Genomic DNA, 13,136 nt, shown 5'->3' with positions numbered 1-13,136 from the left:
TAAAAATGAGTAAAAAAAGTACGGTACTGTACAAGAAACTCTGTAGGAAGATGGTGTTGATAGTAATACAAAAAGCTAGATGTTATCAAAAAGTTTACTGAACTGATGTTTATGTTTAGAGTTATATTTTAAACTACAATCAAAATTCCTACCAGAAAATAATTTTGGTACTAAGATTCTAAAATACATATTTCTGAGAATTATAAAATGAAACCATTATTCAATCATAAAGCAAACTTACCAGATTTTTACCATCTTGCTTATGGATAGTTACAACTCGGCTTTCATCTGAACCCTCTTGGTTTGCTTGCTTAATACTGACATCAATAATATTAGGAAAATCGCAATATAACTGTAAATCCTATAATTTAAAAGCATGTAAAATTAAAAACATAGAATTTACGGAGCCATTTTAAAACAAGACTTATGAAGAAGACAACATTCATTCCAAATTATTTAAAATAAAAAAGGTATTGATAACAACAGATAAGTTATTAAATATGATTTCCTCTATCAATCTAACCCTAAGACTATGCTGTATCTTGTTTGACTTAAAAATGAGAGCATTAAATGATGCCAGGAATCTAAAATGTGCTATGGCACTCTTCAATTCAATTAACATTAGTAGAAACCACTGCCAGAAAACTGGAAATAGGACTACCAAAGATGAAAAATTAAAAAACCATCCCTCTAAATCTCTAGTAACAATCTATGAACAAAACGGATACTAATAAATTTAAAACTTGCAATGCAAACCTAAAAAAATAAATTATTTAGCAGGTATATATTATCATAAAATCAATTAATAGTGAAAGAAAGGCAAAACTCCTTTAAAATCACTATTAGAATTTGATACCTTTCTGAAACTATAATATAGTCATTGCTAATTATTTTGTCATAAAAAATTAAATGAAAAACCATTTAAGAATAGCAGGCAAAGAATTATATGATCTTGATAGCTTCACACTATTAAAAACTTCGACTTCTATCAAATGGGAGAAGTGCAAGACCATGTTGCAAATGATTAAAATTACTTTGTTTTTATTTCCATTCTACTTAAAATAACAAAGAACAAGAACATATCATTAAGGATTACCTGTTCTGTCAGTGTCTCACTTTCTTTATGTTTCCCTCTTGACCACTGAATTCCACCGTTTCCAGTTATTATAATGGTTGCAAAAATCTCCTCACCTGAAGGACCACTTCCAGGTTCTTTTACTTCAAATTTCTCTGTGTAGAAGGCAGACTGCAGGGTTTCCAGATTTATAAGATACTTAAGTTTCAAGTTTCTGGCAGTGGCTTTGCATTGGCTGAACTGCTGAATAAATCTGCGAAATCTGTACCTTATTCGCTTCCTTGTCAAAATATGATAGTCTTGGATCTTTGCTCGAATACATTTTGGTAAGAATGTCTTGTAGCTGCAGATAAAAAAGCACATACAGAAAAACAAAACAAAAATTGGAAGATAAATCTAAAAATTGAAAAAGAAGTTACCACCTTTTTCCGTGATTAAGTAGGCATTACAACACAGTGGCCAAGTGGAGGAAGTTGACATAACCCCCATCCATACAGTATAAAACTTTAAGATTTTGTTTGATGATATAAATATATCCACACACTGAAGTTATCATCAATGTTTACAAAAGATGATGTTAATCTTCTTCCCTTAATGAAATGAATCCTCAGTCTAGTTAATAAGTCTCTAAAAATTCCTGTTCTTTATTTCATTTACCAGAGTTAATGGTTTATAAGATAATATTTTGGCACATATTGAACTGTGCTACAAATCTTTCCTATGATGCTGTGCTCCAAAATTTACCTGAATTTTGGAAATTGTTACATTCTGTTGGAAGCTATTTTCATTATGCAAACATACTTCTGTATATTATTTTGTTAGGCCAGCTTCAACTCCTAATAATTCCTTTGTGATTAAAACAATTCCATTTAGAAATGTTCTGACTTTTCTGTACATTCATCTCTATGTGCAATATTCTAAAGAAGGAAATTTATTTCTCTGCTTCTAAGGAACATTTTATTTCTAAAGTACCAATAAATAATTTTCCATGCCTTAATATATGCTAATCTTTCTTCCAATCATCCATCTCCTATCTAGTTACTCATTCTACGAGGCTCAGCTCAAGCATCATCGAATCCAGGAAAACTTTCTGGACCTCATTCTATGACATATTAGATGTGGAATCCACAGATACAAAGGACGTGCTAAATTAATATCCCTCCCATCTAAAATGTAAAACCTCTTAATCCCACATTTCCCTCTAGCCACAGCCTATCTGGCCCCTTTTTGAAAGAATGTACATAGCCATTTCCATTTTCTTGCCTTCCATTTATCCCTCAACTCATTCCAATTTGGCTCTGTTCCATTATTTCAAGAGAACCTGCTCTTGCTAAAACCAAGAAAGATATCCATGTTGCTAAAACCACATTTCCACATGGCACAAGACACAAAAGAAAAATCGGGCAAATTAGACTACTTCAAAATTAAAACTTTTGTGCTACAAATGATACCTTCAGGAAAGTAAAACAACAATACACAGAATGGGAGGAAATAGTGGCAAATCATAAATATGATTATATGTGGAGACTGGTATGCAGAATATAAAAAGAATTTTTTTAACTCAACAATTAAAAGACAACTAACCCAATTAAAAAATGAGCAATGAATTCAAATAGACACTTCGCTAAAGAAGGCATACAAATGGCCAAAAAGTACATGAAAAGATGCCAAACACCAGTAGTCATTAGAGAAATTAACATCAAAACTAGAATGAGACAGCTCTTCTACCCACTAGGATGGATAAAATAAAGACAGACAGAAACAAGTGCTGAAAAAGTTGGAACTCTTCATGTACTGCTAGTGTGAATGTAATGTGGCACAGCTGCTTTTGAAAAGTTAAGCAGTTCCTCAAAAAGTTAGAGTTACCATATGTTCCAGGAATTCCACTCCTAAATGTATGCACAAGAAAAAATGAAAAAATACATCCACAAAATTACTCATATACAACTGTTCATAGCTGCATTAGTCACAATAGCCAAAACATGGAAGCAGCCCACATTTCATAAAGTGAAGAACAAATAAGCAAAATGTGGTATATCTATATAATGAAATATGATTCAGCAATAAAAAGAAATGAAGTACTGATACATTCTACAACATGAATGAACCTTGGAAACATCACACTAAGTGAAAGAAGTCAGACAAAAAAATGCGACACCACATTTTGCATGATTCTATTTATATGAAATGTTTGAGACAGGAAAATCCACACAAACAAAAAGTGATTTCCAGAAGCTAGAGGAAAGTGGGATGATGACTGAATGCTAATGGGCATGGGGTTTCTTTCAGAAAGGATGAAAATGTTCTAAAATTAGATTGTGGTAATCTTTATACAACCCTGTGAATATAATACAAAATATTAAATTGTACACTTTAAATGGGTGAGATTTATGATTTGTAAATTATCTCAATAAACTCTTAAATATCACAGAATCTTACATAATGTTTAATATCTACACTATTTTTAAAGTAAAGCAGTAAAAAAGAATGATGCAGCATTTTGCACGTGTTTATATTCTGGCTAAGAGAATGAGTTAAAAGAATCAGATAAATACAGTTACTAAATAGTCATCAGGTTTAGTACACTAGACTAAATAATGTAGGGAGAAGAGCAATAGATGACATGATTCTCAACCTAGAAGAAACAACAATCTACATAGAAAGATTGTGCCAAGACTTTGGATGACATCATGATTTCCAAAGCAGAAATATTCCAGGATAGCATAAGTCTAGAGATGGCTTCATATTTGTAACATTCATCTTCAATGGATCAAAGCTTCTGTTCTTCAGCTGTGTTCCCCTCAATTCCTTTGGTTTCTATGTAACGACATCTAAGATACTCTTCCTGCAACTATGTTCTACTATAACCTGGCATACAGCAAGTATTCAATAAATAGCTACCAAATGAGTGAATGAATGTGTTTTTTTTTTTTCCTTTGGGCTTTGGAATCTTTTAGATTCCTGAGTTCCAAAAATTATACCCTACGGCTTACACCGTTAAGGCCTAACAGACATCTGAAAGTAAAACAAGAATATTTAAAACCAAAGAGAGAAATACAGAAATTGATACTCTGCAAATTGGGTATGTAACTGTTTTGATGACAGGGCAAAGAAATTACTAAAGCCAGTTATTGGGAGAACAATTTCAAAAAAGGAAGCTTTAAGCACATTCATGACATACTCAAATTTTTAATCTGGTAAAGTATGTAATATATAAAACACATATTTAGCCTTCAAACTTAAAGTCAAACCATTCTTATATATACCTTTTTAAAAAGTAGTTTTATAGCCTGTAGAGTTTCAGAAAACTGTTATTAGCCATGATTGTCAAGTTCAATATGCAGAAGAATAATTTGAAGAATGCAGAGTTTGGATCACTTGTATAAGAATACCCTAGAGCACCTGTAAAAATTCATATTTGTGGGATTCAACTCGGATTTACTGAATCCAAATCTCTTGGATTAGGACCCAGAAATCTTTGATTTTAACAGACACCCCCATGTGATTCTAATGCAAATAAAATAATACACCACCATTTGGGAAATACTTATTCAGGTCATTTATATAGCCAGCTAGAGGATCTACTATCAAAAAATATGCCTCCAGGTGTTTCTTCCATTCCTCTGAACTTATCTAGCCTTCTCAGAATAAATGAAATCAAATAATAGATATTTAATACCTATGATATTTCCTGTAATACAACTCTTTCAATAATTTCACCTTACAAAGTGTGTGTTACTCCCAAGATATAAAACTTACCCATATGATTTTTTATTACAGGTTGACTATCCCTCTTGCAAATAGCTGAAATCTGAAATGTTCCAAAACCCAGAACTTTTTGAATGTCAACATGATGTTCAAAGGAAATGCTCATTAGAGCATTTTAGATTAGGGTTGCTCAACTGTTAAGTTCAATGCCAATATTCCAAAATCTGGAAATATCCAAAATCTGAAACATTTCTGATTCCAAGCATTTTAGATAAGGGGTACTTAACCAGTATTACAAAATCAAAAGGCATGGGTAAACACAGAAAATATATAGGAATTATATAAAATCTCTACTCACACCTATGTGTAAGGATTTGCAAAAGAAAATTACCTGATAGAGTTATAGATGGCCAGTGGGGTTTGATCATTTTCTTTGGCTATTCTCATCATATCTAACACTGCCATCCCAAGACATTCTTCCTGTGTTTCATGAGTCACGGGTACTTTTATCCATCCATGCACAAAATCATGCCGCCACTGAAACCAGAAATTTAGAAGGAAATATCTCATCATAAGTTTCATTAACATGTTTTAATCTATGATTGTATTTTAATCATAATTTTCAGAACATGTGCATTTACAAGCTACAAATTGGCCAGGCTCAGCGGCTCATGCCCGTAATCCCAGAACTTTGGGAGGCCAAGGCATGAAGATCACTTGAGTCCAGGAGATTGAGACCAGCCTGGGCAACAAAACAAGATCTCGTCTCTACAAAAAATTTAAAAATTAGTCAGGCATGGTGGCACACACCTGCAGTCCCAGCTACTCGGGGGGCTGAGGTAGGAGGATCTCGTGAGCTATGATCACACCACTGCACCCCATCTGGGTGACAGACCAAGACCCAGTCTCTAAAATAATAAATAAATAAATAAATAAATTCCTCCTTTAATTTTCATTCATTTTGCAATACAATTTTAATAAAAGTTCATTTGCAAATGGAAACTGATTTACACTGGGTTCCCAATTACAAAGTACATACAACATCGGCCTATTTCATTGCATATATCTTCAATTTATATCTTCTACATAAAAATCACCTAAATTAAAATAGATATTACTGAATTAAATATATACTGAACTCCAATTATGTTGGAAGCATCATACTACAAATGGTGTTGGATACAAAGAAATAGCCATGTGCCCCATAACAATGTTTTGATCAATGGCAGATCACATATATAATGATGGTTCCATAAGACTGTAATACTGCATTTGTACTGTACCTTTTTTATGTTTATATATGTTTAACTACACAAATACTTACCATTGTGCTACAATTCCCTACAATATTCAGTACAGCAACATGCTATATAGGTTTGTAGCCTAGAGCAATAATAGGCTATACCATATAGACTAGGCATATACTAGGCTATACCATATAGGTGTGTATAAGTACAATACATGATAATCACAGAATAGTAAAACTGCCTAACGACGTATTTCTCAGAATATATCCCCATAAGTAAGTGACACATGACTCTATAAGATGTGGTCTCAGTCATCAAGGGGACCAAAATTTAGCTTAGAAGCTAAACGGAAGCAAATAATTATAATGCCAGACATGATATAGGAAGCACCACACAAAAGCTCCTTCAGGAACTTGGAGAGAGTTAAGATTATATTCAGTTGGAGTAATCAAGGAGGGTTTCATGGAAGATTTGAAACTTCACAGTGTGTTTAAAAATAAAGAAATGTATGATGGACACAAAACAGGGTAAAGAAATAGAAGGAACGAGACACACAAAAAAGCACAAGTTATGTTCAGATGCATAAACTGATTTGATTAGGGACTGAAGTTTATATGAAGAAATAATGTGGATTAAAACCTAGAAAAGTAAGTTGGGGTCAGACTGCAGGTGCCCTTGAATGACCTAATCCTAGAAACTATGGAGATCTATTTTCATCATGTCTCTTCCATCGGTAGAGTAATAGCAATGATAGAAGTGCTTGAAGAAAATAAAGTATATTCAGAGAGGCTCTTTAAGAGGCTGGTGTATGGCTCAGATATGAAATAATAAGGATCTGATCCAGGAAACATAAGATACTAAAAGATCCTGAAAAAGGCTGATACTTTATTAACTATATATTGTATAAAGAATGAAGAAGAGAGAAACACAGAGGTTCTAAGATTTTGACCTGAAGGATTTAGGAATACAGATAAATCAGACTGAACATGTAATGGGACAAAGAAAAAGAAAGCAAAAGTACAAATATTCTAATCATAATACCAATTTTCTTTGTAGAAAAAAGGTAAGAGCCATATTACCTAAAATAACAATGTGAATCAAGGTTTTAAACCGGACAAGAGAAATATAGGGCCTTGTATATTCTACATCTGTATTTCCCTTCTTTTGATGTTGATAACTTGTCTCACGACCTTAAAGCTTTACTGGAACCTTTTTAAATGAATTTTATTAAAAGAAACATATATTTAAAAGTATATTTGCTTTTTTATTAATAAAATATAGAAGATATTTTCATATAAGAAAATAAACTGTTAAGAAGCACACCATCATATAATCAGTATTAACCAAAACAATGGCCTAAATCTTGCTAATACAAAATTAATTCAGGGTAGGAGACAGATTTTTGCTCAATTTTAAACACTTATTTCACCACACTTTTGAGAACAGGCAAGTAAGTTATACTGTTTAAGTAGATGATGATCAATGACTTGGTAGATTCTTTTTAATAGTTTGCCTTGGTTCCATATAGAACTAGTAGATAGTCTGGGCATGGTGGCTCACGCCTGTAATCCCAGCACTTTGGGAAGCCAAAGTGGGCAGATGATAAGGTCAGGAGTTCGAGACCAGCCTGGCCAACATAGTGAAACCCCATCTCTACTAAAAATACAAAAAATTAGCTGGGTGTAGTGGCGGGCACCTGTAATCCCAGCTACTAGGGAGGCTGAGTCAGGAGAATCACTTGAACCCAGGAGGCGGAGGTTGCAGTGAGCCGAAATCATGCCATTGCCCTCCAGCCCGGGCAACAGTGGGAGACTCTCTTGTTGCAGGAAGTCAGGGACCCCAAACAGAGGGACCAGCTGAAGCCGCAGCAGAAGAACATAAATTGTGAAGATTTCATAGACATTTATTAGTTCCCCAAATTAATACTTTTATAATTTCTTATGCCTGTCTTTACTCCAATCTCTGAACACAATTTGTGAAGATTTCATGGACACTTATCACTTCCCCAGTCAATACCCTTGTGATTTCCTATGCCTGTCTTTACTTTAATCTCTTAATCCTGTCATCTTCTTCATAATCTGAGGAGGATATATGTCGCCTCAGGACCCTGTAATGATTGCATCAACTGCACAAATTGTTTGTAGAGCATGTCTGTTTGAACAATATGAAATCTAGGCATCTTGAAAAAAGAACAGGATAACAGCAATGCTCAGGGAACACCAGAGATAAGACTTCTGGCCGCAGGTGAGCAGGATGGAACAGAGCCATATTTCTCCTCTTTCAAAAGCAAATAGGAGAAATATCGCTGAATTCTTTTTCTCAGCAAGGAACATCCCTGAGAAAGAGAATGCGCCCTGAGGGTAGGTTTGTAGATGGCCCCCTTAAGGCGTGCCTTCGAAGCTGAAGGGATGAAAAAAGCCCTGGTCTCCTGTAGCGCTCCCAGGCTTATTAGGACAGGAAAATTCCCACCTAATAAATTTTGGTCAGTCAGGTTGTCTGCTCTCAAACCCTGTTTCCTGATAAGATGTTATCAATGACAAATGTGTGCCCGAAACTTCATTAGCAATTTTAATTTCGCCTCATCCTGTGGTCCTGTGATCTCGCCCTGCCTCCACTTTCTTTGTGATATTTTATTACCTTGTGAAGTATGTGATCTCTGTGACCCACACCTATTCGTGCACTCCCTCCCCTTTTGAAAATCGCTAATAAAAACTTGCTGGTTTTACAGCTCTGGGAACATCACGGATCCTGCTGACATGTGATGCCTTCCCTGGACACCAAGCTTTAAATTTCTCTCTCTTATACTCTTTCCCTTTATTTCTCAAACCAGCCAAGACACCTAGGAAATAGAAAAGAAACCACGTAACCATCGGAAGCAGGTTCTCCCGATACTCTGTCTCAGAAAAAAAGAAAGAAAAGAAAAGAACTGGTAGATAACAAATTCTGCTCATGTGGAAATTCTGTGGAACTCATGACCAAAAGACAATAAATATATGAAAAATTAGTGATAGCAAAACTAAAAACATAATCAACTATTCACTAGAGAAAAGTTACAAATGGAAGAGTCTCAAATGCCAAAACATAATAAATACTATTCCTTAAATATTATAGTATGTACCCTCAAAATATTCATTTAATTAAAACTACTGAAAAATTTCAGGCCAGGTGTGGTGGCTCACGCTTGTAATCCCAGCACTTTGGGAGGCTGAGGTAGGAGGATCATTTGAAGCCAGGAGTTTAAAACCAGCCTGGACAATACAGCGAGACCCCATCTCTACAAAAACAAAACTAAAAAAATTAGCCAGGCATAGTGGCACACACCTGTACCTAGCTACTCGGGAGGCTATGAGGCTAAAGCAAGACAATCACTTGAGCCCAGGAGTTCAAGGCTGCAGTGAGCTATGATCATGCCAGCCTGGGCATCAAAGACCCCCATCTCTATAAAAAAAATAAGAAAGAAAACCTTTTCTCATCTGAGTAGCAGACAAAATTTGAGCTTAAGAAATTTACATCTTCATTAGCCAGGGAAATAAAAGAAAAGTCACAGTCACAAAATCAGAAATGATGCCAAGAACATGAGGTAAATATCCATTTGTTGTTGAATAGATATGAATTAATTAAAAGTTGTTCACGTGTCAGCAGTTTATTTGCTGAGCAGCCATATTTGATGATATAAAGACAATTAATTCCCAGAGGAAACTGAATTTAAAAGGGCCATCTTACTTTTGATTTTTATTTGCTTACCTTTTCCAAATCTGTCTTCCTATAGGTACTGTCTTAAGAACTTTAAAGACAGTTCAGTGGCTTATCTATTTTTTGGTTATTCAAAGATGTCAAGATATTCTTACATTCTGGTAATGCCACTGGTCAAATTTGCTATATATAGTGTACAATGTGTACATAGTATAAAATAACAGTATAATCCTAGAGTAATCTAAATACTATCATATTTTCTGGGCACAAATTTAGAGAAGTAAAAACATTAAAAAATAGAAAATTGCTTGTGGTACTATCCAGACATAATTTAGAATTATATGGTGAAATTATCTTGCCATGCTAGACAAGACAGTCCTTCCTAGAAGGATAAAATTAAGTATTCTGAAATCAACCAAAATTTTTCTAGATCAAAAATACTAGACATTGCAGTATTAATGTTAGGCTAAAGTAGCTGAATGAATAATTTGGGAAAACTTGGCTTATAAATGGGACTTAACTAGCCTGCCCCCAAAATAAACTAGCTCTGCAGGACAAGTGAATAATATACGGTAAAAGCAACAGAAAGTTGTAACCTCATAATATCCTATTTTCAAAAGGCTACTCTCAGAAGCCTCTTTCCATCTCCCTCTCTTTTTATAATGGCTATAAAGATAAAGGAGCTGTATAAAAAAGTAAGTTGGTGGTCAAATGATTTTCAACAAAGGTGCCAAGACCATTCAATGGAGAAAAGACAGTCTTTCAACAAATGGTGCTAGGAAAATTGGATATTCACAAGCAAAAGAAGTGGACCCTTACCTTACATGATAGACAAAAATTAACTCAAAATGGATGCAAGGCCTAAATATAAGAGCTAATACGATAAAACTCTTGCAAGAAAACAGAAAGAAAGCTTCATAACATTGGATTTGGCAATGATTTCTTGGATACAACACCAAAAACATAAGAAACAAAAAAGAATAGATAAATTAGAATACAGCCAAATTTAAAACTTTTGTCTACCAAAAGACAAGTAACAGAATGAAAAAGCAACCTAGAGAATGGGAAAAACTATGTACAAATCATGTATCTTATAAGGAGTTAAGATCCAGAATAATAATTTCTACAATACAACAACAACAAACGAACAACCTGATTTAAAAATGAACCAAGGACTTGAATAGACATCTCTGCAAAGAAGATAAACAAATGGCCAACAAGCGACATCTCTGCAAAGAAGACAGATGGCCAAAAAGCATATGAAAAGATGCTCATGATCACTTGTTGTTAGAGAAGTAACGCATCAAAATCACAATGATACCACCTCATACCCATAGGGATGGCTATTATCAAACAAAGCAAAGCACTGTTGAGGATGTTAAGAAATTGGAACACTTGTGCACTGCTGGTAGGACTGAAAAATAGTACAGCCACTACAGAAGATAATGTAGCAGTTCCTCAAAAAAATTATAAATTTACCATATGATCCAGCAATTACACTTCTGGGTATATATCCAAAAGAACTGAAAATGGACTCAAGGAAATATTTGTTTACCCATGTTCACAGCAGCAACCCATGTATTCATCGACAGATGAATAAACAAATAAAATATAGTATACATATGCAATGAAATATTGTTCAGCCTTAAAAAGGAAAGAAATTCTAGCACATGCTACAACATGGATGAACCTAGCAGACATTATGCTAAGTGAAATAAGCCAGTCAAAAAAGGACAAATGCTGTATAATTCCATTTGTATGAGGTACCTAGAAAAGGCAGATTTATAGTCAAAAGTAGAATGGTGACTGCGAAAGGCCATTGGGAGTGGGAAATAGTTATTATTTAATGAGTATGAAATTTCCATTTGGGAATATGAAAAATGTTCTGGAGATGGATGGTGGTGATGGTTGTACATCAATGTGTTTGTATTTAATACAACTGAACTGCACACTTAAAATGGTCATTTTTATTATATATTTCTTACCACAATAAAAATAAAGTTTGTTGGTCTCATACCCCAGTAGAGAAGTATTTTTGCTTTTGTTGTTCATAAACTGAACTAGCCTTACTAGGCTGCTTCTCGGAAATGCGAGCCATGAGGATTTGTGGGCTTATTTCCTACAATATTAGCAAATCGGATTTAGAACTCCTGATACCTTGGGGATGCCAAGTGCTTATTTTTACCCAAGAGCACTAATATATTTTCTTCCTTTAGTTTCTATTCATACTAGTCTAGCAGCACATAAAAACAAGTTGTTTAATGACAAAATATTTCAATTACTGTTTAAATCAAGGTACTAGAGAAGAAAGCATTATGAAATACCAACACAATACCAAAATTTGACATAACTGTATTAGTGAACAAATAACTTGAATATATAGCTTAGACTAAGTATCAGCATCCAGTCACCTTCCTATAAACAGCTACACAAACTATCATAGCTTATTTTTTATGTAGCCTACTTCCTCTACAGTTCATTGTCCATTGTGTAAGCCTGAAATTGTCCAAAAATTTTTTTAAAACCCTAAAGAAATGTTACTAATATTTTAGCCACATATGCCTACATGAATCATGCTGTAAACCTCAGTCTATACCTTGTGAAATCCTTAAAATGACCTAAAGTCCTAAAAAAAAAGAAATTCAAAAGGATCAATCCAAAAAACTTTATAAAATAGATTGTTATCCATAAACCATGGGATTAAAAACGTGCTAAAAAGACTCAATTTTGTTACTTCTCTGCACCTGCTGTGCAAGACAGAACTGCAATTTTCCCATATGTGAAGTTTTTCCTGATTAAGTGACTTACTAAACAGCAAAATATTTATCATTTAACACATGTACAAGTAAGATAGTATAATCATACCTGAGCAAAGAGGTAAGACATGACAAAGTCATCAAGAAGAGGAGCTTCAGCACCTCGAGATATTCCATGCCGATAGGCTCTGTTGCTGCCGCTGCAATACCAACGAGGAAAATAAAATCTACAAGATAATAAAAACATTTGGTCAGCTTCCAAACAGTTCATATACAAACATACTATCTATATACAGTCAACTACAGCATACTGAAAGGTATTATCCCATACTTAGAAAACACAGCTAACAGTATTAAATATATATTAGAGACAAAAGGATATGTGGATAACACTAATATAGGCAGAAAGTACAAGAAATGTAAGTGTAAAATCAATATACTACCTCCTTCAGTGCACAAAATGTAGAAGCAATAGGAAACAAAAAATGTAGAAATAAAACCTTAACAAAAAGTAAAAACATAATTTAATCCAGTAACACCAGTAGAGAATCTGAAAATGCTAACTTGGCATAAAAACAAATAATTGCTTCTTTGGAGAAATGGAAGTTAAAAACTTGTCCTTCAAAGAAACAAAGAATACTCCATATTGAGTCTTTT

At 34.1% G+C, this 13,136-nt stretch overlaps 1 protein-coding gene across 4 annotated transcripts in view; it reads right to left on the bottom strand.

The window, feature by feature from the left end:
• Positions 1 to 13,136, bottom strand: part of JAK2 (Janus kinase 2) — a 164,348-nt gene that overhangs the window by 75,691 nt on the left and 75,521 nt on the right. For 3 of the 4 annotated variants that reach the window (XM_030919371.1, XM_030919372.1, XM_030919373.1), the window contains 4 exons: positions 12,589 to 12,706; positions 5,175 to 5,320; positions 1,097 to 1,418; positions 242 to 361 (listed from right to left, as the gene is read on the bottom strand). In XM_030919371.1, coding sequence (XP_030775231.1) covers positions 242 to 361; positions 1,097 to 1,418; positions 5,175 to 5,320; positions 12,589 to 12,706 — 706 coding nt within the window. The remainder of the gene's footprint in view (positions 1 to 241; positions 362 to 1,096; positions 1,419 to 5,174; positions 5,321 to 12,588; positions 12,707 to 13,136) is intronic. The other variant, XM_030919374.1, reaches the window with a different exon arrangement.

This window comes from Rhinopithecus roxellana, chromosome 16 (genome assembly GCF_007565055.1).
Source record: "Rhinopithecus roxellana isolate Shanxi Qingling chromosome 16, ASM756505v1, whole genome shotgun sequence".
NCBI classification, from domain to species: Eukaryota; Metazoa; Chordata; class Mammalia; order Primates; family Cercopithecidae; genus Rhinopithecus; species Rhinopithecus roxellana.
The sequence above is the reverse complement of the archived record's forward strand: the minus strand, read 5'-3'. Positions and strand labels throughout refer to the sequence as shown.